Source organism: Arvicanthis niloticus, chromosome 28, assembly GCF_011762505.2.
Source record: "Arvicanthis niloticus isolate mArvNil1 chromosome 28, mArvNil1.pat.X, whole genome shotgun sequence".
In the NCBI taxonomy this organism is placed as follows: Eukaryota; Metazoa; Chordata; class Mammalia; order Rodentia; family Muridae; genus Arvicanthis; species Arvicanthis niloticus.
The window spans coordinates 14,136,937-14,162,860 of NC_133436.1; the positions used below are offsets into that span (position 1 = coordinate 14,136,937).

At 40.9% G+C, this 25,924-nt stretch overlaps 1 protein-coding gene and 1 long non-coding RNA gene across 3 annotated transcripts in view; one reads left to right on the forward strand and one right to left on the reverse strand.

The window, feature by feature from the left end:
• Nucleotides 1–6,792, reverse strand: part of LOC143440103 (uncharacterized) — a 35,695-nt gene extending 28,903 nt beyond the window's left edge. Inside the window, exon 1 of the long non-coding RNA XR_013107996.1 lies at nt 6,659–6,792. This is a non-coding gene — a long non-coding RNA (uncharacterized LOC143440103). The remainder of the gene's footprint in view (nt 1–6,658) is intronic.
• The window catches only part of Rgs17 (regulator of G protein signaling 17), an 89,129-nt gene extending 68,355 nt beyond the window's left edge, over nt 1–20,774 (forward strand). For both annotated transcript variants that reach the window (XM_076926739.1, XM_076926740.1), the window contains exons 3-5: nt 1,820–1,909; nt 4,278–4,512; nt 16,531–20,774. In XM_076926739.1, coding sequence (XP_076782854.1) covers nt 1,820–1,909; nt 4,278–4,512; nt 16,531–16,719 — 514 coding nt within the window. In that variant the 3' untranslated portion in view covers nt 16,720–20,774. The remainder of the gene's footprint in view (nt 1–1,819; nt 1,910–4,277; nt 4,513–16,530) is intronic.
• The last annotated feature ends 5,150 nt before the right edge of the window (nt 20,775–25,924 follow it).

Below are 25,924 nucleotides of genomic sequence, written 5' to 3' on the forward strand. Positions count from 1 at the left end.
CTTCCCTTACAATGAGCTTTTTTCTCTCCCTGAGTGATGCAGCTACAGGCCAGATTAGACCAGATTAAAAATAGATAAAGGCAGGTTTACTAGAAAGCAGCTCTTAGAGGGAAGTCAGTGAAGTCATGGATCCAGGCTAAAGCAATGGAGTTTTATAGAGCTTAGGCAAAGAGTGAGGGCGTGCCAGCAAGGAGCTACAATTGTTTCCATAACACGGACAAAATCTGAGCCCTTGGGCGGGCACTCTTGGGCGGGTTGCCAGAAATGGGGAAATGAGGAATGACGACAGGTTAGCCCAGAGTTTTCTCTGAGACAAGTGATCAGGAAGTTTTCCCTGTGCAAGTGGAGTTAGGGGAAGAAGGGCAGATGGGCTTTCACAGCTTGTGCAGGGCAAGCAGGGGTTTCAGCCTAACTTCTTTAATATCTCTTCTAGTGACCTCATTATCCTTAGGATCCTGGTTTCTACCCCAAGTCACCGTTAAGCTGAAGGGTACCTAACCATTCTTACTGTCCTGGGTTAGGAGAACGCACGGGGTTGCCCAACATCTCACTGGGTCCCAGTGCCTTCTCTTACTGCTCCCATTCCTGTTGCTGTGATAGAATACTCTGGCAAATGCAGCTTGAAGGAGAACCAGCTTGGTTTTGCTCACAGTTCAAGATACAGTCCATTATAATTGGGAAGTCAAGTCAGCAGGACCTTGATGAAACTATCTCATCACGCCCATAGTAAGGAAACGGGGGTTGGGGGAGTGAATGCAAACATTTTTACATTGTCCAGGATCTATGGCTGGAGAACGGCTCCATCCGCAATTAAATTAGCTTCCCCACATTCAATTGTGATAATAAAGATATTGTGTCCCTCCCCCTCCCCATACGCATGGCCAGAGTCCCATCTCCCAGATGGTTCTAGGTACCATAGAGGTGACAGTGGGAAGCAACCATCACGATTGCCCAGTGGGTCTCCTGCTCCACAGCCTCAGAGTCACTCCCTTGTCTCTGCCAAGACACTGGAGATTGACTGACATAGAACCTAATGCAGTTTCTCAATCTCTAGAGACTGGAGGAATGATGGCATTAATGACAAAGAAAATATGGCTTAAAGAGAAGGCTGGTACAGAGTTATTTAGGTCTGTGCTGACTTCTGATATAATCTGTCTTGTTAGCTATTAATAGGGAGAAAGTAAATGAAAAAGACTGAACAGAACTAAGCAAAATTCAAAATGACTCTCTACTTTTTTTGTTTTGGTTTTTTGGGTTTTTTTTTTTTTTTTTTTTTTTGTTTGGTTTTTTTTTTTTTTTTTTTTTTTTTGGTTTTTCGAGACAGGGTTTCTCTGTGTAGCCCTGGCTGTCCTGGAACTCACTCTGTAGACCAGGCTGGCCTCGAACTCAGAAATCCGCCTGCCTCTGCCTCCCAAGTGCTGGGATTAAAGGCGTGTGCCACCACCGCCCAGCGATTCTCTACTTTTAAAGGTAACATAATAGTATGTCAAATATCAAAGCATGTCCAATCTTGAAACTATAAAGGTACAACTATGTAAATGAATTTAATTAATTTAAACTAAGCAATCGTGGAGTCAGAGTGGATAGTGATATCCATGGCGTGAGGATTCTGACTTATTTTATGATTTTTAAAAGTTGGTATAGACTTACCAACTCCCACTCTCTGCCACCATTTAAAAGTGTAATTTCTCTCTCTCTCTGTCTTTTGAATAATCCCACATGGTTGGCAATGAAATCTCCTGAGACATGTTTCTCCTGAAAAAGTGATGCTTTTCTTTGGCTATTTGCGATTCCCTTGACGACGTGTGTTGCATTACAGCCTCACTGTCAGGAATGAGGAAAGAGGAGACTCTTCTGGGAGACCGCCGCACACCACCAAAATGGAGAGCATCCAGGTCCTAGAGGAATGGTGAGTTTCAAGACAGGAACAGTCATTTCTGTGTTTAAACACCACGCATGTCCACTCAGTGCCGAAGCACCATCTCTTTGTGGTCCTCTCGCACATAGTTCTGTAAAATGAAAAGTGACAGCCTGGAAGGCCTCTTCTGTGATTACAATAACTTTTCACTGAGTTTCCAAGCTGGCACATTGTTTAAATTGATCTTTCTCTGTTAGTAAATAAAGATTATTGCATGAACTATCACAGAAAAGCCTTAATTTTACTGGCTGATTTTGGTCATCCAGAGTGTGTGTAGCTGTGCATGTGTGTGCATGATGTGTACTTGCACACACGCACATGTGTGCATGTGCACACATCTGTGTGCATATTTGTATCGTGTGCACATGTGTGTGTATGTGTGCTCTTGAGATTCTTATAAAATGAAGACAAATTTTAAAATATTTTTGGAATGAAAATACTTCTCGTGCATTGATCTGTTCTGCCAGTATTCAGGTCTGTGTGCCATGTCCATGCTCAGTGGACAGGGAAGCCTGCATGGCACTTGAATACTCTGGAACTGGAGCTACACAACAGTTTGTTCATGGCCATTTGGATACTGAGCGTTGAACCTGGGCCCTCTGGAAGAGCAGCCTGCATGCTCTTAACTGCTGAGCGATTCCTCCAGCCCCACTGAAAATACTTTAAAATTTGTCTTCATTTTATAAGAGAAGAATCTCAAGAACACATATACACACACATATGTGCACACGATACAAACATGCACACATATGTGTGCACATGCACACATGCACACATGTGCATGCACACACATGCACAGATACACACACTCTGGATGACCAAAATCAGCCAGTAAACATACCCAGCTAGCCAGCTCCTGGTTTTATAATCATCAGAACAGACTTCATCTAAGTCTTTCTAAAATGAGAAGTTGAAAAGCAATTTTAGAGGATAAAACTTAACTATGAGTTGGTGGTTCACATAATGATAAATGCATCCTTTTTGCTTTTTATAGAAAAAAAATTTTTTTTTGGTTTTTCGAGACAGGGTTTCTCTGTGTAGCCCTGGCTGTCCTGGCACTCACTCTGTAGACCAGGCTGGCCTTGAACTCAGAAATCCGCCTGCCTCTGCCTCCCAAGTGCTGGGATTAAAGGTGTGCGCCACCACCGCCCGGCTTTTATAGAAATTTTAATATTTGAATATAAGTTTCATTGTGATGTTAAAGATTTTTACATTTAATTTTTTATTGAGAGAGAGAGAGAAAATGTGTATGTGTGAATGCATGTGTGTGTGTTAGATGGATGTGTGTATGCACATGTGTGTGGACATGCTCTCCCATGTATGTATTATGGATCTTAGAGGTGGAGATCGTGTCTATCTCTATTACTCTCTGCCATTTTTTAAAACAGGATCTCTTGCTGAATCTAGAGCTCAAGGTTTTTTGCTAAGCTTACTGGTTTGTGAGTCCCTGGCCTCTGCCTCTCTCTCCCCTTTCCCCTGGGCACTGGGCACATCGTCTTACCTGGCTTTTTACATGGGTGCTGGAAACTCAGATTCACATGCATAGGAAGCACTTTACCCACTGAACTGTCTCCCTAACCCCAAATTTAATATTGTAAATGAATAAAGAGGTTCAGACACCATGGGACAGCTGCAAATCTATTTAAGATCCTTGGTCAGAAATTAAGAAAAATAAAACACAGGGCCCCTCCTAAGTAAATATATATATTTTAATCAAAAGCCAAGATTCTGTTCAAGATTTCTGTTAGAAAATAAAAATCTCCACAATCTGTACTCCTTCTTCTTTGGTATAAGGACAAATTGATCGGCGAGTGGTAGTCTTGGCAATAATACTTGATCTTTAATTTATGTGGTTGTCCAGAAAAATTCTTCTTACTGTTCTCAAAGTCCCCTGCCTTTCAAAGAATACCTTGAGAACAAGAGGATATTTTGTGCTAAATGCACGAAGTGTATCCTTGTTTTAGGATTGGTTACTGGAGATGAAAAATAACCTCTTATGGTTGGACAAAGCAAACTACGTAGAAAGAAAAGGGACTCACAGTATTCCTATCCATTTACAACAAGTTGCTAAGACGCATCCCCACTTTCAGGATTCATTAGGAGTGTCTGACGGCCATGGGCATGTGGTGCGTACCTCCTCACAGCTCTAACCCTCAGCTCCCTTTCTTGTCTCTTGCACCCACGGGATCATTTGTCAAGGCCCAGGAATGACAGTCTCTCAGATCATCAAGCCAGGTGGAATAGCAAGACCCTGGCCACTAGAGGGCAGCACATGACTACACATTTCAAACCATCAGCGGCTCCCTCTGCCCGTGTTCAGATGGATGTTGTTCCTAAGGGCTTCATTCTGTCTCTGCAGCCAAAACCCCACTGCAGACGAAGTCTTGTCCTGGTCTCAAAATTTTGACAAGATGATGAAGGCGCCTGCGGGAAGAAACCTATTCCGAGAGTTCCTCCGAACAGAATACAGCGAAGAGAACCTACTCTTCTGGCTCGCCTGTGAAGACTTAAAGAAAGAGCAGAACAAAAAAGCCGTCGAAGAAAAGGCCAGGATGATATACGAGGATTACATTTCTATACTGTCCCCGAAAGAGGTAAGAATCCGGAGGGCACTTCCCTTCAGAGTCCGCCTGGCCATGTTACAGGCCAGGTCTCCCCACTGTGCTTTGATCATTTATCTCTGGCTAAATGGTGTGTGACAGGTACTTCCTTTCCATAAAAACTTCCAGGCACAAGTAAGTAAATCACTATGTTTTAAAGTGGGTGATGCTTTTCAAAACAAGATGCTCAGACCATGTGCCTGAGAATCACCTGAGTCGTTTGTCTAAAACGCAAATCTTTGAAGCCTTCCCAGGAAGTCTTTGTTTATTTTCTGTGTGTGCGCATGTGCGCACGCGGGCGCGCGCGCGCGCGCGCGCGCACACACACACACACACACACACACACACACACACACGAATGTGTACATGCCTATTGGTGCACGTGCATTAGCCATCATGTTCAGTTTCTCTTCCATCTTATGGAGGCAGGGTCTTGCAATCAAACCTAGAGCTCCCCAGCCTGCTTGCTCTGGAGATATCCTGTCTTCTGCTTCCAGGGCTAGAATCACAAGGGACTACCACACCCACCAGGCTTTTTTTTAAAAATTTTTTTTATAGTCCAGTCTTCATCCCCCTCCTAGTCTGACCAACCCCTGCCCCCACTCCCCATCCCATCCCTCCTCCCCCACTCTGTCTCCAAGAGGATGTCCCCACCCCTCCACCCCCACCTCACCAGGTCTCCCCACTCACTGTCCCCCCTGTCTTCTCTCACTGAGACCAAGTCCAGTGTCTGAGAGATCTTGGGGGGGTTGGGGCTGGGGTGGGGGTCCAGATCAGTTGAGACTGCTGGTCTTCCCATGGGGCTGCCCTCCCCCTCAGCTTCTTCTAACTTTCCCCTAATTCAACCAAAGGGTTCCCCAGCTTCTGTCCATTGTTTGGATGCTAGTATCTGCATCTGACTCTTTCAGCTGCTTATTGAGCCTCTTGGAGGGTAGCCATGCTACGCTCCTGTCAGCAAACACACCACACCATCAGTAACAGTGTCAGGGCCCCAGGCCTTCTCTTGAGATGGGTCCCTATTTGGGCAGGTCACTGGACCTCCTTTCTCTCATGTTCGTCTCCATTTTTGTCCCTGAAGTTCCTTCAGACAGGAACAATTCTGGGTCAGAGTTTTTGATGCAACCCCATCCCTCCACTTGATGCCCTGTCTTTCTACTGGAGGTGGACTCTACAAGTTCCCTCTCCCCACTGTAGGGCATTTCATCTAAGGTCCCTCCCTTTGAGCTCTGGGCATCTCTCTCCTCCCAGGTCTTGGTACATTCTAGAGGGTCTCCCCACCTCCTACCTCCCGAGGTTGCCTGTTTCCATTCTTTCTGCTGGCCCTCAGGGCTTCAGTCCTGTCCCCCCCCCCCCAATACCTGATCACATTTCCCCCTACCCCTCCCTGTTGCCTCTCCCACTCAGGACCCTCCCTCCCTCTGCCCCTCCTCCCCCAGTTACTGTATTCCTCTCTCTTTCTTTCTATCAGTTTTTTGAAGTGGAGTCCAGACTCTAGTCCTCAGGCTTGCAAGCCCCACCACTTTAACTGCTAAGCTATCCCCACACTGCACCCCCACTAAGTACTGCTTAATCCGGCCCTTTGGAAACCCAGCCCAGGATTTTGTGCTTTTACCCAGCTGTTGGCATAAATGCTAGTTTGAAGACATTTCTCTGGGTGGCAACTCAAAACAAACAAACAAAAAATAAAACCCCACGGCATCCATGTTGACTCTTAGGCTGGGATTGCCCATCTCCCCCACACACACACCACACCACACACACACACACACACACACACACACACACACACATACACACACACAATATTGAAAGTCTCCCTTCCTACCTTTCTTTACTACTAACTCTTGGATAGAGATGGAAAAATAGAAATTATTTGACTTCCTGAACCCTTTCTAAGAGGCGCCAGCCTGTTTCCCTTGTTATCTTTAGCAACTTCTAGCAAGCATATTAAATCTGTAAACATCAACTTCCTCTTGAGCAACAGTCTCATCGAGGGGTTAGAATAATGTGCTGACCCAGTCCCCTGGATCCTAAGTATCAGACTCCAGATGTGCTTACCAACCTCCAGAAAACACGGCGGCTTCAAGAAGGCTTTCCCTTCTCACTACCCCGACGGCCCTTTGCTGTCCATGATGCTCACCTGCACGTTTTAATGTCTGGACCTGGTATTTTCTACTCCCAGAGTTTAGTCTCTTGAGCATTACCCAGCCAAAGTCCCCTAGAACAGGGCTGTGGTGGGCATCAGTGCTTTGACGAGCTGTCCTCCGTGGGATCTCATCCTCTCTACGCACGCACGCAGGCACGCACGCACGCACGTTCTTCCTCTGAGACATGTGAAATGCAGATTCTTTCCCATTCTCTACGTTGTGACTGTGACCAACAGTTTCACTTCTAATGAGTCCCTCCCAAGTCACACACACACACACACACACACACACACACACACACACACACACACCCGTTTTCGTATTGAAATGCTACCAGCATTCCAGCAGGGTTTTCTCTGCAAACGGATAAACCCTCTGGGTTGCTGGGTTGCTGCGATGAAACACAAAGCAAAACCAACCAGTGGGAGGGAAGGGTAAATATTTCGTTTTCCAAAAGACCAACGAAAAGACATTATTGTTGCAGGGCACTGAATGTTGGACTGTCTAGTGTGTGCCTTGGTATTCTGTTAGTGTTAATTTTTTAAAAATATATTGTTAGGTTCTGGTCCATACAATTATCAAAGTCATTTTATTAGTCCTAAGATATGACATGACACCAGTTACTACCCCACAGGCAACTGTTAGACTAGATCTCACTGTGCTGCTAAGAAGAAAATAAACTTCTCTTGGCCACAAATCCTCAGTTTCTTTCTCCACAGGAAAAAAAAAAAAGTTCTCTCACGTGTAAAAGTAAAACAACTGTAGCAAAACTCTGGGGGTGTATTGTTTGGCAAGGTATCACATGACAGTGACGTTTCAGAATAAGATGAGTTGGTTTAAACTCCAAGGCTAATATTTTTAAAAGATGTATTTATTCTTTGTATGTGAGTACACTCTAGCTGTCTTCAGACACATCAGAAGCGGGCATCAGATCCCATTAGAGATGGTTGTGAGCCACCATGTGTTTGGGAAGAAATATACGAAGATGTATTTAAAGAAAATTTTAAAAAGCTCTACACATTTTAGTATTTTTGTAGTTGATGGTGACTTCATGAGAAATGTAAATAATTCATTTAGAAAACATGTTTTTTTTAAAGAAGCCATGGAACATTTTTTAAGATTATTTTATTTATTATGGAAATAGCATTCTACTTGCATTTACGCCTGCAGGCCAGAAGGAGGCACCAGATCTCATCAGAGATAGTTATGAGCGGTTGCTATATTATATGTGGTTGCTAGGAACTGAACTCTGGAAGAACAGCCTGTGCTCTTAACCAATGAGCCATCTCTCCAGCCCCACAAACCATGGGTTTTTTTGTTTTGTTTTGTTTTGTTTTTTGGGTTTTGTTGTTGTTGTTGTTTAGATATCTTATTTATTTACGTTCCAAATATTATTCCCCTTCCAGGTTTCCCCTCTGCAAACTCTCTATCCCATCCCCTCTCCCCCAGCTTCTATGAGGGTGCTCCCCCACCCACACATTCCTGCCTCACCACCCTAGCATTCCCCTACTCTGGGGCATCAAGCCTCCACAGGACCAAGGGCTTCTCCTCCCATTGAAGTCCTACAAGGCCATCCTCTGCTACATATGCAGCTGGAGCCATGGGTCCCTCCATGTGTACTCTTTGGCTGGTGGTTTAGTCCCTGGGAGCTCTGGGGAGTCTGGTTGGTTGATATTGTTGTTCTACCTATGGGGTTGCAAACCCCTTCAGCTCCTTCAGTCCTTCCCCTAACTCCTCCATTGAGGTTCCCATGCTCAGTCCCATAGTTGGCTGCAAGCATCTGCATCTGTGTTTGTCAGGCTCTGGCACAGCCTCTCAGAGGACAGCTATACCGGGCTCCTGTCAGCAAACACTTCTTATCAGCAATAGTATCAGCAATAGTGTCTGGGTTTGGCGTCTGCATATGGGATGGATCCCTAGGTGGGGTAGTCTCTGGATGCCCTTTCCTTCTGTCTCTGCTCCACTCTTTGTCCCGGCATTTCCTTTAGACAGGAGCAATTCTGGGTTAACTTCTGGATATGGTCTCTTCATGTTCTGTCTCCCCTTTATTGGGTATTTCAGCTAATGTCATCCCCATTGGATCCTGGGAGCCTCTTGCATTCCTGGCATCTGGGACTTTTTTTTTTTTTTTTTTTGGTTTTTCGAGACAGGGTTTCTCTGTGTAGCCCTGGCTGTCCTGGAACTCACTCTGTAGACCAGGCTGGCCTCAAACTCAGAAATCTGCCTGCCTCTGCCTCCCAAGTGCTGGGATTAAAGGTGTGCACCACCACTGCCAGGCCATCTGGGACGTTCTAGTGGCTATGCAGTTCCGCTTCCCCGACTGCTGTATACCTTTGTTCAACTTCCTGATCCTCTGTACTTCATTCCCCTCTCCTCCCACACCTGATCCTGTCCCCCTTTCCCCTCCTCCTCTCTCTGCCCCATACCTTTCCCTCCCTCTACCTCCCATGATTGTTTTTCCCCCTTCTAAGTAGTACTGAAGCATCCACACTTTGGTCTTCTGTAGCTGCCTGCAGCCACGGGTAACCGGGTTCTCCTGAGAGGAAGCCTGGGAATGAACGGGAATGGAGGGTGAGAGACAGGTGGGGCTAAGACAAAGTATTCTGATCAAGGCCCGAAGTTTAATAATTTGCTTTCACGTATAAAGGGGACGCCCTGCCCCCCAGAGTCTCTTCTGCCCAGGGGCTAGGAGAGGAGATAGTAGTCCGGAAGGTGTCAAGGCTAGCTCAGCAGGCAGTCCATTCTTCTTAGCTCTGGTAGCAGGCTCCAAGGCGTCAAGGCTGGTAATGTAATGCATCTCAGGTCCTACTATTGCTTGGTCTATTGTGGTAAATGACTTGCAGGCCTGCTCAGGCCTGGGGGAAGGGCACAGTCTTCCTTCTTCTTGAGGTTCAAATGGTCTGTGACTTGTATTGTGGGAATTCCAAGCATTTTACCTAATATTCACTTATCAGTGAGTGCATACCATGTGTGTTCTTTTGTGACTGGGTTACCTCACTCAGGATGATATTTTCTAGTTCCATCCATTTGCCTGTGAATTTTATGAAGTCATTGTTTGTAATAGCTGAGTAGTACTCCATTGTGTGAATGCACCACATTCTCTGTATACATTTCTCTATTGAGGGACATCTGGGTTCTTTCCAGCTTCTAGCTATTATAAATAAGACTGCTATGAAAATACTGGAGCAAGTGTCCTTGTTATATGTTGGAGCATCTTCTGGGTATATGCCCAGGAGTGGTATAGCTGGCTCCTCAGGTAATGCTATGTCCAATTTTCTGAGGAACTGCCAGACTGATTTCCAGAGTGGCTGTACCAGCTTACAATCCCACCAGCAATGGAGGAATGTTCCTCTTTCTCCACATCCTCACCAGCATCTGCTGTCACCTGAGTTTTTGATCTTAGCCATTCTGACTGGGGTGAGGTGGAATCTTGGGGTTGTTTTGATTTGCATTCCCCTGATGACTAAGGATGTTGAACATTTCTTTAGGTGCTTCTCAGCCATTAGAGATTCCTCACTTGAGAATTCTTTGTTTAGTTCTGTACCTCATTTTGAATAGGGCTATTTGGTTCTCTGGAGTCTAACTTCTTGAGTTCTTGGTATATATTGGATATTAGCCCCCTATCAGATGTAGAATTGGTAAAGATCTTTTCCCAATCTGTATGTTGTTGTTTTTTCCTGAAGACAGTGTCCTTTGCCTTTCAGAAGCTTTTTAATTTTATGAGATCTCATTTGTCTAATAGTTGATCTTAGAGCCCGGGTCATTGTTGTCCTGTTCAGGAACTTTTCCCCTGTGCCCATGTGTTCGAGGCTCTTCCCCACTTTCCCTTTTATTAGATTCAGTGTATCTGGTTTTATGTGGAGGTCCTTGGTCCAGTTGGACTTGAGCTTTGTACAAGGAGATAAGAAGGAATCAATTTGCATTCTTCTACATGCAGACCACTACATGCAGAACCAGCACCATTTGTTGAAAATGCTGGGTTTTTTCCCACTGGATGGTTTTAGCTCCTTTGTCAAAGATCAGGTGACCATAGGTGTGTGGGTTCATTTCTGGGTCATCAGTTCTACCTGTCTGTCTCTGTACCAATACCATGCAATTTTTATCACTATTGCTCTGTAGTACAGCTTGAGGTCAGGGATGGTGATTCTCCCAGAAGTTCTCTTATTGTTGAAAATAGTTCTCACTATCCTGGATTTTTGTTATTCCAGAGGAATTTGTGAATTGCTCTTTCTATCTCTGTGAAGAATTGAGTTGGAATTTTGCTGGGTAGAAGGTAGATTGCTTTCGGTAAGATGGCCATTTTTACTATATTAATCCTGCTGAACCATGAGCATGAGAGATCTTTCCATCTTCTGGGATCTTCTTCCATTTCTTTCTTTAGAGACTTGAAGGTCTTATCATACAGATCTTTTTACTTGTTTAATTGGAGTCATACTAAGATATTTTATATTATTTGTGACTATGGCGAAGGGTATCATTTCCCTAGTTTCTTTCTCAGCCCATTTATTCTTTGAGTAGAGGAAGGCTACTGATTTGTTTGAGTTAATTTTATATCCAGCCACTTTGCTGAAGTTATCAGCTAGAAAAGTTCTCTGGTGAAATTTTGGGGTCACTTAAGCTTACTCTCATATTATCCACAAATAGTGATATCTTGACTTCTTTCTTTCCAGTTTGTATCCCTTTGACCTCATTTTGCTGTCTAACTGCTCTGGCTAGAACTTTGAGTACTATATTAAATAGATAGGGAGAGAGTCGGCAGCCTTGTCTAGTCCCTGATTTTAGTTGGATTGCTTCATATTTCTCTCCATTTAGTTTGATGCTGTATATTGGTTTTATTGTGTTTAGGTATGGGCCTTGAATTCCTGATCTTTCAGCTTGAAGACTTTTTAACATGAAGGGGTTTTCTCCACATCTAATGAGATGATCATGTGGTTTTCTTCTTTGAGTTTGTTTGTATAGTGTATTACATTATGGATTTCTGTATACTGAACCATCCCTGCACCACTGAGATGAAGCCTACTTGATCATGGTGAATGCCCATTTTGAAGTATTCTTGGATTCAGTTTGCAAGAATTTTGTTGAGTATTTTTGCACTGATATTCATTCATAAGGGAAGCCGGTCTGAAGTTCTGTTTCTTTGTTGGGTCTTTGTGTGCTTTAGGTATCAGTGTAACTGTGGCTTCATAGAATGAATTCGGTAGTGTTCCTTCTCTTTCTATTTTGTGGAATAGTTTGAAGAGTATTCATATTAGGTCTTCTTTGAAGGTCTGATAGAATTCTCTACTATAACCATCTGGTCCTGGACTCTTTTTTTTGGTTGGGAGACTTTCAATGACTGCTTCTATTTCTTTAGGGTTTATGGGACTGTTTAGGTGGTTTATCTGCTCCTTATTTAACCTTAGCACCCTGGTATCTGTCTAGAAAATCATCCATTTCATCTAGATTTTTTTCAATTTTGTTGAGTACAGGCTTTTGTAGTAAGACCTGATGATTTTTTAAATTTCTTCAGTTTTTGTTGTTATGTCTTCCTTTTCATTTCTAATTTTGTTAATTTGGATACTGTCTCTGTGCCCTCTGGTTAGTCTGGCTAAGGGTTTATTTATCTTGTTGATTTTCTCAAAGAACCAGCCCCTGGTTTTGTTGATTCTTTGTTTAGTTCTCTTTGTTTCTACTTGGTTGATTTCAGCCCTACGGTTGATAATTTCCTGCCATCTACTCCTCTTGGATGTATTTGCCTCTTTATTTTCTAGAGCTTTCAGATGTGCTGCTAGTTTATGCTCTCTGCAATTTCTTTATGGAGGCACTCAGAGCTATGAGTTTTCCTCTTAACACTGCTTTCATTGTGTCTCATAAGTGTGGTATGTTGTGTCTTCATTTTTGTTAAATTCTAAAAAGTCTTTAATATCTTTCTATATTTCTTCCCTGACCATGTTATTATTAAGTAGAGAGTTGTTCAGCTTACATGTGCATGTGGATTTTTTTTTGTTTTTGTTGTTACTGAAGACCAGCCTTATTCCGTGGTGACTTGATAGGATGCATGGTATTATTTCAATCTTCTTGTATCTGTTGATGCTTGGTTTGTGTCCAATTATATGGCCAGTTTTGAAGAAGGTACCATAAAGTGCTGAGAAGAAGGTATATTATTTTGTTTTTAGGATGAAATGTTCTGTAGATATCTGTTAAATCCATTTGGTTCATAACTTCTGTCAGTTTCACTGTGTCTCTGTTTAGTTTCTGTTTCTATGATCTGTCCATTGATGAGAGTGGGGTGTTGAAGTCTCCCACTATTACTGTGTGTGGTTCAATGTGTGCTTTGAACTTTAATAACATTTTCCTTACAAATGCGGGTGTCCTTGCAATTGGGGCATACATGTTCAGAATTGAGAGTTCATCTTGGTAGGTTTTTTTCTGTGATGAGTATGAAGTGTCCTTCCTCATCTTTTTAAATAACTGAAAGTCAATTTTATTTGGTATTAGAATGGCTACTCCAGCTTGTTTCTTGGGACCATTTGCTTGGAAATCTTTTTTCCGGGTTTTTACTCTGAGGTAGTGTCTGTCTTTGTCACTGTTCTTTCTGTGTTCTGTGTATTTGGTGTTTTGATTATTATATGAGGAGGATTTTCTTTTCTAGTCTAATCTATTTGGCGTTCTGCAGGCTTCTGGTATGGTTTTGGGCATCTTTTTCTTTAGATTAGAGAAGTTTTTGTCTATAATTTTGTTGAAGATATTTACCGGTCCTTTGAGTTGGGAATTTTTGCTCTTTTCTGTATCTATTATTCTTATGTTTGATCTTTTCATCATGTCCTGGATGTTTTGGGTTAGGAGCTTTTTGCATTTTGTACTTTCTTTGACAGTTGTGTCAGTATTTTCTATGGTATCTTCTGCACATGAGATTCTCTCTTCTATTTCTTGTATTCTGTTGGTGATTCTTTCGTCTATGACTCCTGATCTCTTTCCTAGGTTTTCTATCTTCAAGGTTGTCTCCCTTTGTGATTTCTTTATTGTTTCTATTTCCAATTTTAGATCCTGGATGGATTTGTTCAATTCTTTCACCTGTTTGGTTGTGTTTTCCTGTAATTCCTTAAGGGATTTATATGTTTCCTCTTTAAGGGCTTCTACCTGTTTGCCTGTGTTCTCCTGTATTTCTTTAAGGGAGTTATCTATGTCTTCCTTAAACTCCTCTAGCATTATCATGAGATGTGATTTTAGATCAAAATCTTGCTTTTTTAGTATATTTGGATATCGAGATCTTGCTGTAGTGGGAGAACTGGGTTCCAATGATGCCAAGTAGCCTTGGTTTCTGCTGCTTTTGTTCTTGTGCTTGCCTCTCACCATCTGGTTATCTCTGATTAGCTGGATTTGCTGTCTCTGACTGGAGCTTATGCCTCCTGTGAGCCTGTGAGCCTGGGTATGTCAGCACCCCTGGGGGTCCAGCTTTAAGTGGGATTGGCGTGTGGAGGGCTGTAGCACAGAGTCAGCTCCCAGGTGTAGATGGAACCTGGAACAATTGTGTTCTCGACTGCACTACAGTTTCTTCATCCACTGGGTCCCCTGTGGTTCCCACTTGGGCCAGGTATTGGAGTGGTAGTGGTGGTCTCACCTGTTAACTTAGGTGTGTCAACACTCCTGGGGGACAAACTTTCTCTGGGTGGGATTGGGGTTTGGAGGGTTGTAGAACAGAGTCAGCTCCTGGGCACAGATGGAAACCAGAAGCCAAAACATGTTCTTAAAAAGAGAATCCCCAACAAAAAAGAATGTGTAGTTCAACTAAGAGATGAATACGTTCTTCTTTCTGTGCTTATGTTGGTTGGGTCAAACTGAGGAAACAAATTGCTGACCTTCATTTCCAAACAAATCTAGCAAACTGCCCTTTGGGGCATCCAGCATCCTAACACATGTGTCTGTTGAGTTCAGGAACATGGCAAGATGTTCTGATTCTGAGATCATTATAGACAGCACACAGTTCTCTGCAGAGGAGAAAAGCAGCCAGAATCAATCAAGATGATTGTCTCAACAGGCTTACACTAAGGTGTTTCAACATAAATGTCAAAGGCTGTGCATTTTAAGAGGTAGTCAACTGGGCTAAGAGCACTGACTACTCTTCAAGAGATCCTGAGTTCAATTCCCAGCAACCACATGGTGGCTCACAAACATCTGTAATGGGATCTGACACCCTCATTTGGTGTGTCTGAAGATAGTGACAGTGTATTCACAAATAAATAAATTCTTAAACAAAAAAGAGACAGTCAGCTGTTGACCACTGCACCCTGGTCACAGCTGAAAGCAGTCAACACTCAGGGTAATTATTTTGTCTCCTGTATGGTTTTTCTTTTATCCCTCTCTTTTTGCTATGCTGGGGAAGGAAACCTCTTACATCTATAGGGATTTTTTTTTCCTGATGTGGCCTTTCAGGACAGAGCTTTCCTTCTAACCATAGGCTTAGTGCTATATATTTGTCACTCTTTTCCTTTCTAACATGTCCCCTGTGTCTCAAGGGAGTGATCCAGTAAAAGAAGGATGTGTTATGTTACTGAATTTTTTACTGAATTTAATTTCTGTGTATTTTTAAAGCTCCACTACATTGATAATATTAGTAAATATTCTGAATTCCTAAGATTCTTTTATTATTACATATCATTACCCTGGTTTCTGTTTCATGTGTGTAGAGATCTTTTACAGATGTCTCCCAGATGTATCCCCTCAGATAGGACATTAAGCCTACCTCTGTTTCTTCTTTACTCTTCCATGGCCATGCTTTCCATCCTTGACTTTGAGAGACCACTGGAATATGAAGCTACTGAGTACCACATATGACCTGTGTGCTGGTTTTGGTTAGAGAGCTCTTTTCGCCCTTCAGATTTGTGTCCCTTTGTCAACAGAGTCACCCCTAACAATCACCAGAAAAGGGGGTGAATTCAAATTCTGATTCTTTTTTCCCTCTATTTTAAAGGTTAATTTGTCTTTATTATAACATATCGTAACAAAAATATTTCCATTAGTATAGGTTATAGCTTTTGAAGTTGCTCTATAACGAGTTAGAGTCTACTTAATTTCTGATATGAAAGACGACCTCTAGAATTCTACAATATCATTCTAAGCCGTGAGCTGAGGGGAATCAGCAATATTCACCAGCACAACATCAGAGCGTCGACTCTTCAGATGACACCAGCACGGCTAGGTGCCTCCACACTTGGTGATAATGTTGTGTTGTGTTTTCTTTCTTAAAAAATGTTTTGCTCTATTCTAACTTTCATAATGCATTGACTCCAGTTTGTACTGTCTGATACTCCTGGTTGTGGGGCCATCAACTGTGGTTGTCTTACCAGAAGCCAGATGTCTAAGAAAAAACAAGTTGACTCCCCCAGAAGCTCCTTGGCTAGAGATTTGAGCTTCTGGGCCCTTGGACCCCATGATGGGATGTTGATTGGCTTGATCCTGTGCAGGTTGGGCAATCACGGCTATTGTGGGTTCCTGAGTGGAGTCCTGTCGTGTCCAGAAGACATAGGTTCATTCTGGTCCTCCCTGGCCTCTGGCTCTTAAAATGGTTCCAGCCCTTTTTATTTTTCTTGGATCCTTGAGGCTTGAGGGTGCTGTGATGTCTGATTCTTCTCTGGCATTCTGTAATATGTTGAGACGATAAACACTGAATTAAACCATTGTTTAATTCAGCACTAGAAGGGAAGGGCAATCATTAAGAATTATTTAGCCTTTGAAAGGACCATCTCTGGTCCTTTGGTGTGGTCCTTATGGGTGTGAGACTTAATCTATGAAGTCTCTCGGAGATGTCATGATTACTTAACAGAGGTCTTTTGTTTGAAAACAAAAACCAAAAACGCATGGACATATCTGCTTCTGTTCCTTTTAGGTGAGCCTGGATTCTCGAGTGAGAGAGGTGATCAACAAGAATCTGCTGGACCCCAGCCCTCACATGTACGAAGATGCCCAGCTTCAGATCTACACCCTCATGCACAGAGATTCTTTCCCAAGGTTCTTGAACTCGCAGATCTATAAAGCTTTTGTCGAAAGTACTTCCAGCCCTACTTCTGAATCCTAATTTCCATTTGAAAGGCCAAAAAAAAAAAATCATTTCAGAGGGCTGGGATGGGAAATAAAAGTAATTAAATAACATCAGAAATTGAGTTCCTGAAAAACCTACAGGTTGGCTACTGGGAAAAGACAACCGGGAAGGTCTTTGGTCTCCATTTTTTATCAAGGTTATCCATGATTCTGTTTGAAAACAAACAAACAAAGCCTATGTAAGACAATGAATTGCCAAATTAAGTTTGTTTGATTCAACACTTGCTCTCCTTGCAAGCAAACTGTGTTCCTAGTCCTCTGAGCAATCCCCTAACGCATCTCTAGAGGCCGCATGTGCAAAGTAAAACCGCTTCGTCTGCCCTATACGTATACTATTAAATCAGTAGCATACCTTGTCTCTGTATTTAAGGACTTTTGTGCAATATGGTCTCTTAGAAACAATTGCCAACAAACTGGCCGTGGTTTGCATTTTTTTAAAGCATAATCTGATACACACAAAGGCTATTTTAAACATGTAACCGTGATATTTAACCATGCTACATACTGTGTTTAGTACACGAACTCTGAAGCCAATTTTTCTGTTCATGTTAAAAAAAAGTAGCTGTTGAAGGATCTTAATGTGTGAGCCCTCTGGTTGTTCACTGCCCAAATTCTGGCATTTTTGTTACAGAAGAGTTTGATATATTAAAAAAAAAAAGAAAGAAAGAGAGAGAGAGAAGAAAAAGAAAGAAAGAGAGAGAGAGAGAGAGAAGAAACAAAAATAACTAATGGTAAGAAATTTTTTAAAAAGCACAAAACAATCTGCAGATATCCTGTCTCATTGATAATTCCAAGAGTGATACTGTTTTTAGGTCTAAAAGAAGAAATATATATATATATATATATATATATATATATATATATATTCCAATACTGTAATTAATTTATTAAAGCATGGCTCTCCAGTTCTAAAAGAGTTCTGTAAACTAATGAATGTCAGCAGGTAAAACAATAATAAGCTTGATAATCCAGTTTGGGAATATAAAGGAAAAGATATAGTAAAAGAATGCCTACATGTAGCACTGTACAAAATCATCTTGAGGAATCACATCTGGCATGTGGCGTGTTCACCTTGAACGTATAATCCAGTGAAAAGCTTAAGTTTCTCCTAAGCAACATTTTACAAAGGATTATAGAGACAACCTTCGATGTCAGACCTTAACTGTCTTCACGTAGTCTCTCAAGAAAGACTTATTTTAACATTGTTAAAAGCAAACTATTAACCCTCATCCATAACTAAAAGGCAGTACAGTGCTCAAACCTTTTAGCTGCCAATATTATTGTTTTATGATTACATTAACTCTTTACATGAAATACTCCCATGAAATACTCCCCTGACTATGGCATGTATTTCTGACCTTCAGAACAGTATCGTCTAGTGCACAAAACCAAAATTACAATCAATGTCCTATTTGTATCAAGGTCTTACCTTTCACTATCAAAATCCCCTGGAGACTATTTTTTTAATCTTAAACTCAATGAGTATATGTTGAGTGACCTTTAAAAAAATGAAAGATTTAAAAAGATTTATATCCATTGAGAATACTGGCCTTATATTAAGGATGATATTAAAATTATAGGTTTTATTTGTCATTTTTAACTACCTCTCATTTTTTAATTTATTAAACATATTTTTTTAAAGCGCAAGTTTGGAGTTTTCTTTTTCACTTCATTTTACTTGAAAGGTTGGCATCATGTTTCTTTTTCCATAAATTTAAAACATTTCAAGAATTGTTTTTTAAGTGACTATGGTTTTCTAATTTATATAGAATTCAGGAGCTATGAATCAAAGGGCTATTACATATTCCCTATGCAAATATTTTAACTGTTGCAGTGTTTGACAAAATGGGATTTAAAAAAAAAAAACAATTTGCAGAGTGGAAAAACCAAATGTTGTGTTTACACTGGCGCCGCTGACTATCCTACCACGCTCAGCACTTTTAAATACATTATTTATGAAAACATAGTTCAAAATCAAAATAGAAGATATTTATAATAGTCATCTTTTAACAAATGCCTATGGATTTTTTTTTCCTGAAAGTGTTAGTGTGTTTAAGATATGCTTTGCTCATGTCACCTAGATATTTACTATTTGAATAGTTTCAGTAATCTGTTGAGAAAAAAAGATAGTTATGAAGATGTTTACAAAACAAAAAACAATCCTATTTTTTCCTAAAGAGTCAAGAAAACATAAAAGCATCATTGCTTCTACTGTGAAGTCCCATTGTTCTGAATGATTTGATTCTTTTCTTGATTAGTGTTTATTATGGTAATATGATGTGTACACATATATATATAGTATACCATCATCCTTATTTCTGTGTTTGGGGCACAATGAATTGGTGCACATGACCAGGAGATATGTAATATACTACGACACCCTGCATGCATTGTTTTTGATGTAGACTTTATTATATTCCTGTTACTGTGGATGCTAGTGAACTTACTGTCACAAGTGATCTTTACACTGGACTACTGGGCACGTTGTCTGCTTGACAATGCATTTAATATTTTTACCAAATGTAAGAGGTAAGGACCTTTATAGAGTCCTCATCTCTGGCCTAGGCGGTTAGCAGTGTTTGATTTCAAAGTTGCTGTGTCTTTAGAACCTGGGTACGAAGTTTCACTGAAGAGGTTCTAGAGCTGATTTGCACAGTCCCTGTCATTAGCCATGCTGTGTGAGCAGCTCTAGGCTAAATTCATATGTCAGGGGGATGGTTTCTTATTTCACTTCAGAATGTTTCAAGTTTTGAAGAGTGTGTCTGTGGACTTGTGACTATGCCAGTATGGTTTTTAAAGTATGGTGTGATTTCTTCTGTTTACGTCACAGAGCTATATAATAAACAAACAAAAGCCCTCAACTGGTGTCTCTGCCACCGTTTCAAGAGCACAACATTTGCTTTGTTCAATTTTGATTTAATTCCTAGAGAGTAAATCGCTCCCTGGGGAGATCCTAGCACTTTAAATGAAGCACCCTGCATTTATGATGGCCAAGATGACTTTCTATATTGTTAGAATCTGCTAATGCACACACAAGAGGTTAATACACTTTCTATAGTACTTGTCTATAGGCATATCTATTGTGGAAAGAAAAGAAGATTGTATAGGTGATGTATATAGAGGTGACTCAATGACAGATGTCTTCATAGGTGGATCTTACACATTGACAGGCTAACACTGGAGGGGTGACTCCTCTCTTTCTGGCTTATTATGATGTCATCCAAAGCTAGCATAGATGCTTTGACAGCATAACAAGGCACATATGAATGTAAGCAAAACAGGATTTTGATACTGAAGTTATAAACATAAAACTCAAAATCATAATATGGCCTTTAAAACATTCTTACAATATTTATATATGACCAGTTCTAACACTGTGTCACTGTGCTGAGAACATTTATTAGTGCCCTTCAATGTCTCCTAGCATAAAGAATGTGGTATGTTTATTTGATAGTTAAGTGTCAAAGGACTATAGAAATAGTTAAAGGCTTATCTGTTGAAAACAAATATACATCTCTCCCTATTGTGCTAATTTAAAATAATACTTGAATCTTAATTTAAGTTTATTCTTTTTTCTAGAATTTTTTAATAGTCTCAGAAAAAGTCACACTGTAATTGTGGGAACTACACTTGCAACAAATAAAAAATTTCAGGTGCTTTGGTGAAGGTTTTTAAATGGAAGGAATGAAAATAAAGCATAGAAAAATGAACTTTTTAAAGAACCATCAATTTATTTTTAAACACATAGAAGATACACCTAGAACCCAGTATAGCATGAATTTTTTTAAATACTTTCAGCTTTATATATTGATATAATTATTTTTGAAATAGAAGATACAGTCAAAAGATTGGGTTACCTATCTATTTAGATTGTCAGTTAATGACCAGTCTCCAAAGTATCTATTTTAAAATCTGTTTGAGTACTCTTTTCTGTTCTTAAATTCCCAATCAACATCAAATGCTGTACCTAGAAGGAGCATACCACGTGTAATAATGTTAGTAATTGTTCACTTGCCACAATTGCAAATATTTACCACCACTAAAACCTACCAAGCCTTCCTTTAGAACATATCTGCAAGATTATAATACCGTTATAATATCATTGCAACACAGTGCATGGATGAGCACTGGCTTTGATTTCCATGGATGTTAAAAATATTACTCTTACAGATATTACTGTATCTATAAAAGTAATATAAAGCATAAGGGACATGCTTACTTTCTCACTGGCTAAAGAGAATATACCAGACCATCATTCTATTAAAATACCTAGAGATGGATTGTTGACTTAGTTGGGCAAATGGAGTTGGGGACTCATTTGATTCTCATGACAAAAGCTCCAAGTTGGGAAAAAACAGTTATCTAAAACACTCATGATGACAACCATATGTAATATTTTAATATCGTGCATGCAATCGGAAATTCAGTTCCCTCCTCCTGTCTTACATTAGTGTTTTCTGTTGCAATTTTTTCCATTGATTCGTACCTTAATCACAGCATTTCAGCTTTTTAAACAGAAATTTATGTGTTTTAAGCCAATGATTAAACAAGCTGTCTAAAGTTTGGGCACATTTCCATTTGAAATGATGGATCTGATTTCGAGTTATATTTATATCCGGAGATGGTAGGGGAAAGTCAAATAACCTTTCTGCATCTGTTTCTTTGTCTGAAAATGAAGACTATTGATTATAGGGTGTCCATGGGAACAATAATGTTGCATATAATAATTGATCAGAGTTCTTCGGCCCAGTAATAATCACATTTTTAGGAAGGTCTGTAGTGGGTGTCATTTCGGTGTACTCTCTCCTAATGCTTCCTTGAATTTTTAGGTTAGCAAACAAGGAGGGTTTCCTCATGACATTTTCATACCGGTGTCTTGTTCTCATTGGTTCCCCACTGCCTTTTCCTGGGCCCTCTAACTTTCTTTGCTTATTTTTTTAAACATACTTGAAAATTTTAAATTTGCACAGGTGTGCAAAACACTTGCCACACACACACTCAGCAACAGACACACACACACACATGCACATAGACACATGCAACACCCTCACACAGACACATGCACAAGCACACATACACACATGTTGGGGTCCACACTAGCCCCACGTTGGGGCGGCCAAAATAATGTTGTGGCCCAAGCTCGAGTCCCTGTTCGGGCGCCAAAATAATGTTGGGGACCGCACTAGCCCCACGTTGGGGCGGCCAAAAATGTCGCAGCCCAGGCAAAATGTTGAGGCCCGGGCCAACCCACGTTTGGGCGGCCACTGTATCCCGGCCCAAGCTGCCGCTCAGGTCTGCGGGTCGGGCTTCAGCAAGAGCGAGGGTGACGGCAGATTCTACCTAATGTCTGAGATTCGTCTCTGATGATCCCTCTGTATTCTCTGATCTCCGTCTATATTCTCTGATCTCTGGTTCTGTCTTCTATAGTCTCACTTCTAAGCCACGCCTCTAAGTTACACCTTTAATCATGCCCTTAGGTCTTGTCTCTAACTCTGATCTCTATACTTCTAATTCATACTCTTAAGTCACACACCTTTAATCTCACACACCTTTAATCTCAAGGTATCTAAACCAAGATTATCAGAGTGTTCTCAGCTGTTGTAGGCTATTGTAATTCAAATCTCATGTCAGGGTATATGGCTCAAGATGGCTGCAAAGCTGATAGCCGCTTTCTGCTAAAAGTTGGCCCCCAACACACACAGACACATGCAACACACCACACACATACACACATGCACAGGCACATATACAGACACACACACACAGACATCCATACAAACACAGACACATACACCACCACACACATAGACACACACGCAGACATACTCAAAGATGGAGACATAGGAAATAAAATCATCATCCCCATGCATCAGAATAATATAGAATCAAGTTAGTTACCAATATTCCAAGTACGCCCAGTGGGCGACGGAGCTGAAAGCAATTTCATAAAGCATGACTGAAAAAAAAATAATCCCTTCAATATCAGTGTGACTTTGTCGGTTCTGTCATGAAAATGTGAATAGAAAGATGAACACAAGTGGCTAAGTGTTCATTAACAGTTTCACAAAATTTTAGAATGTTTTCAGCTTTATGGGAAAATTACAAAATACAGAATGCTCTTGTGTGTTCTCCATGTGTGGGAAGCAATTATCCCCCAATTAATAACTAACACTGACCCATTGAGTCTGTACTCTGCTCTGTCATCCTGATGAGTCACCTCTTGTCTTCTCTCTGCCCTTCCCATCCTGGAACCACATGACCTCCTGGTGTTACCTCTCTTTTTGCTTCTTTCAGCTATGACTATATATGTTCTTGTGTTTTTCAAAACCTTGACAGTTTTGAGTGGAAATGGCATTTAATGTGCAGGGCATCACTCTGCATGTGTCAAGGTTTCTCATGTTTAGACTAGTGGTTTTGGTTTCTGGATGGAATAATGTTATTCCATTCTATCATAAATTTTTATTTTATGTGATTGAGTGTTTTGTCTGCAAGATGTGACCATATGTGTGCAGCACCTGAGTCCAGAAGAAACTGAAACTGGAGCTACAGATGGTCTTAAGCCCCTCTATACAGGTTCTGGGAACTGAATCAGGGTCCTCAGTAAGAGCAGCAAGTGTTGTTAACTGTTGAGCCACCTGTCCAGCCCCGGATAGCCAACCTCATTACATGATATCTCAAAGGCAAATGCCACCAGGGTTAAGTACTCTTGCTTTGGGCTCCTCCTTGCTGTTGTTGTTGCTGTTCACGCTGTCACATTGCCTGTTGGATACAGTCTCTCTGCTGCCAAGTGACACGACACGCATGCAAAGAGGATATCTTAGGGGCAAATAGACCCTGCATATACACTGAGCAAGAAAGACAACCAAACAACAACAACCAACTCTGGCTAACTTCTCAGCATGAATACTAGGCTCCATTAAAGGATTACTAGCAAATACTATAAATAAAATGTAATGGATCAGGAAGTGAAATAAGTCCAAAACAGTGTTAGCTTGGCTATCTTCTTAATAAAAGTGCAACTGTTCCCTTTTCCCTGAAACACCCTGTGTACGTATTTAGATCCTGCACACATGCTGGACTTGAAGATTTTAGTCTCGTTAATTGTAGCAAGAGGTTATTTCTTACTCGTGTTTAATGCCTTCCTATATACCGTCCCCTGAGCAATGTATACAATGCTCAAGTGTAGAAGACTTGATGCTGTTGCTCAAGCTTTAACCCGTTTGTCATAGTGTCTCTTGTGTGTGATTTTAAAGAGTTTGCAAAAACACTTAAAAGTATTTTAATGAATTCAACTCTATGAAAGACACCATTTTGAACATGTACAACTTCTTACTTCCATGTTCATTCTATTTAGTGATCTATTTCCATATTTTATATTCCACCAATATACTTATTAGTAGGCCACAAAAAGGTTCTGAGTACATGAATACAGGAGTAGCCCTGCCTGGCTATTTTATATTACCGAAATACCTGTGGGTACTCATAGTTGAATAGATACTCCAGATTCTTTTTCTTGCACCTCAAGTTTTTCTGGGTTTTTATTCCATTGAACCGATTTCATCACTTACCTGTGTACAATAATAGACTTCCTGAAAGTGCTACAGTTTTTACCATGTAATAGATTTGAGCATGACAATACTGTAAGAAAACTCAGACGTTCCTAAGTAGATCTGAGTTTTCAAAGGAAATCAAATAATAGGTGTTTTCATTTAACTATATTGTGGCAATTTATGGGTATTATTGTAAAATGCATATGCATTACACTGATTTTCTTAACCTGTTTTGAATTAATAAAGAATTCTCCCATGTATCCTTAGACAAGTTATTGTTTGCTTATTGGTGTAATGCTATCTGAGTATAACGACTTCTGGGTGGAGCCTTCACACTGTTATGTAACATTAGAGTACCTTTTTTTTTATATAAGAAATAAAATATATTCTTGAAATTACTGATGTCTTAAAAGTACAGTGGAGGGATTTCTCACACTAAAATCAAAGTACCTCACCATTCATTTCTACCGCAGGGGAAAAAAAAAAAAAAAACTTTAAAATAGAGCATAGGGTTAGAAATAACTTTTCCTGGTAGAGATAGAAAACACATGACAATTCTTTTCTATACTCAGGTCAGAATCAAGGGTCTCAACCTCCATCTTAGAGCTAAACATTTACATAGTGTCACTTGGGTGCAAAAAGGGAAGGGACATTTGAGGTGCTAAAACTGCTTGCTGTTACTTAAGAGTCACTTCATTTCTTCCTGCCAGTGCCCTTGTATGTGATGCTAAGGATTGAATAGATATGATGCAAAATTCATTTTATATAAAGAAAGCTTGTAATTAATAGTCTTGGTTTCTGTTGGCGGTAAGAGTAGCCATTGTTTACCAATTGTTTGATCAGCAGTGAACCACCACGGTTCAAAAAACAGCTAGTAATCCGGTAGAATTGGCAAGTAGACTAAGCTTCAATTCCTGCCTCCCCAAGAGTGGCTTGTCTGTATTTATTCACATCCTTCTCTGGAATTGCAAATGCATCAGTTAGTAGTTAGGAGGATGGATGGCCACTAGAGGTAGGCCTTTGATCTCTCTCTCTCTCTCTCTCTCTCTCTCTCTCTCTCTCTCTCTCTAAGCGAGTACTCTCTGTGAGTTACAACTTCGGAGCAGGAGAGAAGTTTTTAAATGCTTCGTTTTGTACTGTGTTAGTTTTAACTTGGATTTGTAGAAGGAGGGAGCGAGACCAAGAAAGTGAGAGAACAATGGAGAATTGGATTGAGTGGATCAGAAGGTGAGGCAGGAAACGGAGAAAGCTAGTGAATGGTGTGGAAGGTGACCTTAGGAAAACATGAACTTTGTAGCATCACTGGGAGGTTTACTAAGATATGCCATCCCTTGAAAGGAACCTAATTGTGTCCGATGACCACCCTAAAATTAACCCTTAGAGACTGGGGAGACAGATGACTTCTGTGGCTGTGACCGCTGTGCCTGATGGTCGCTTGACTATCCTCAAGGCTCTTCAAGTCCCCACAGCCTTGAGAAGCAAACCTTCACTTTCAGACTGCAGAGACCTGCTGTTCACTTCCAGCCTGGCATGCTGGGAGAACTGGACTTGGGGAGCAGACCAGTTCAGCCTGAGGGCGGAGTCAAGGCTTCGGAGTCGGTTTGGAGGAGGGGCCGAGGCTTCTGAGTTCAA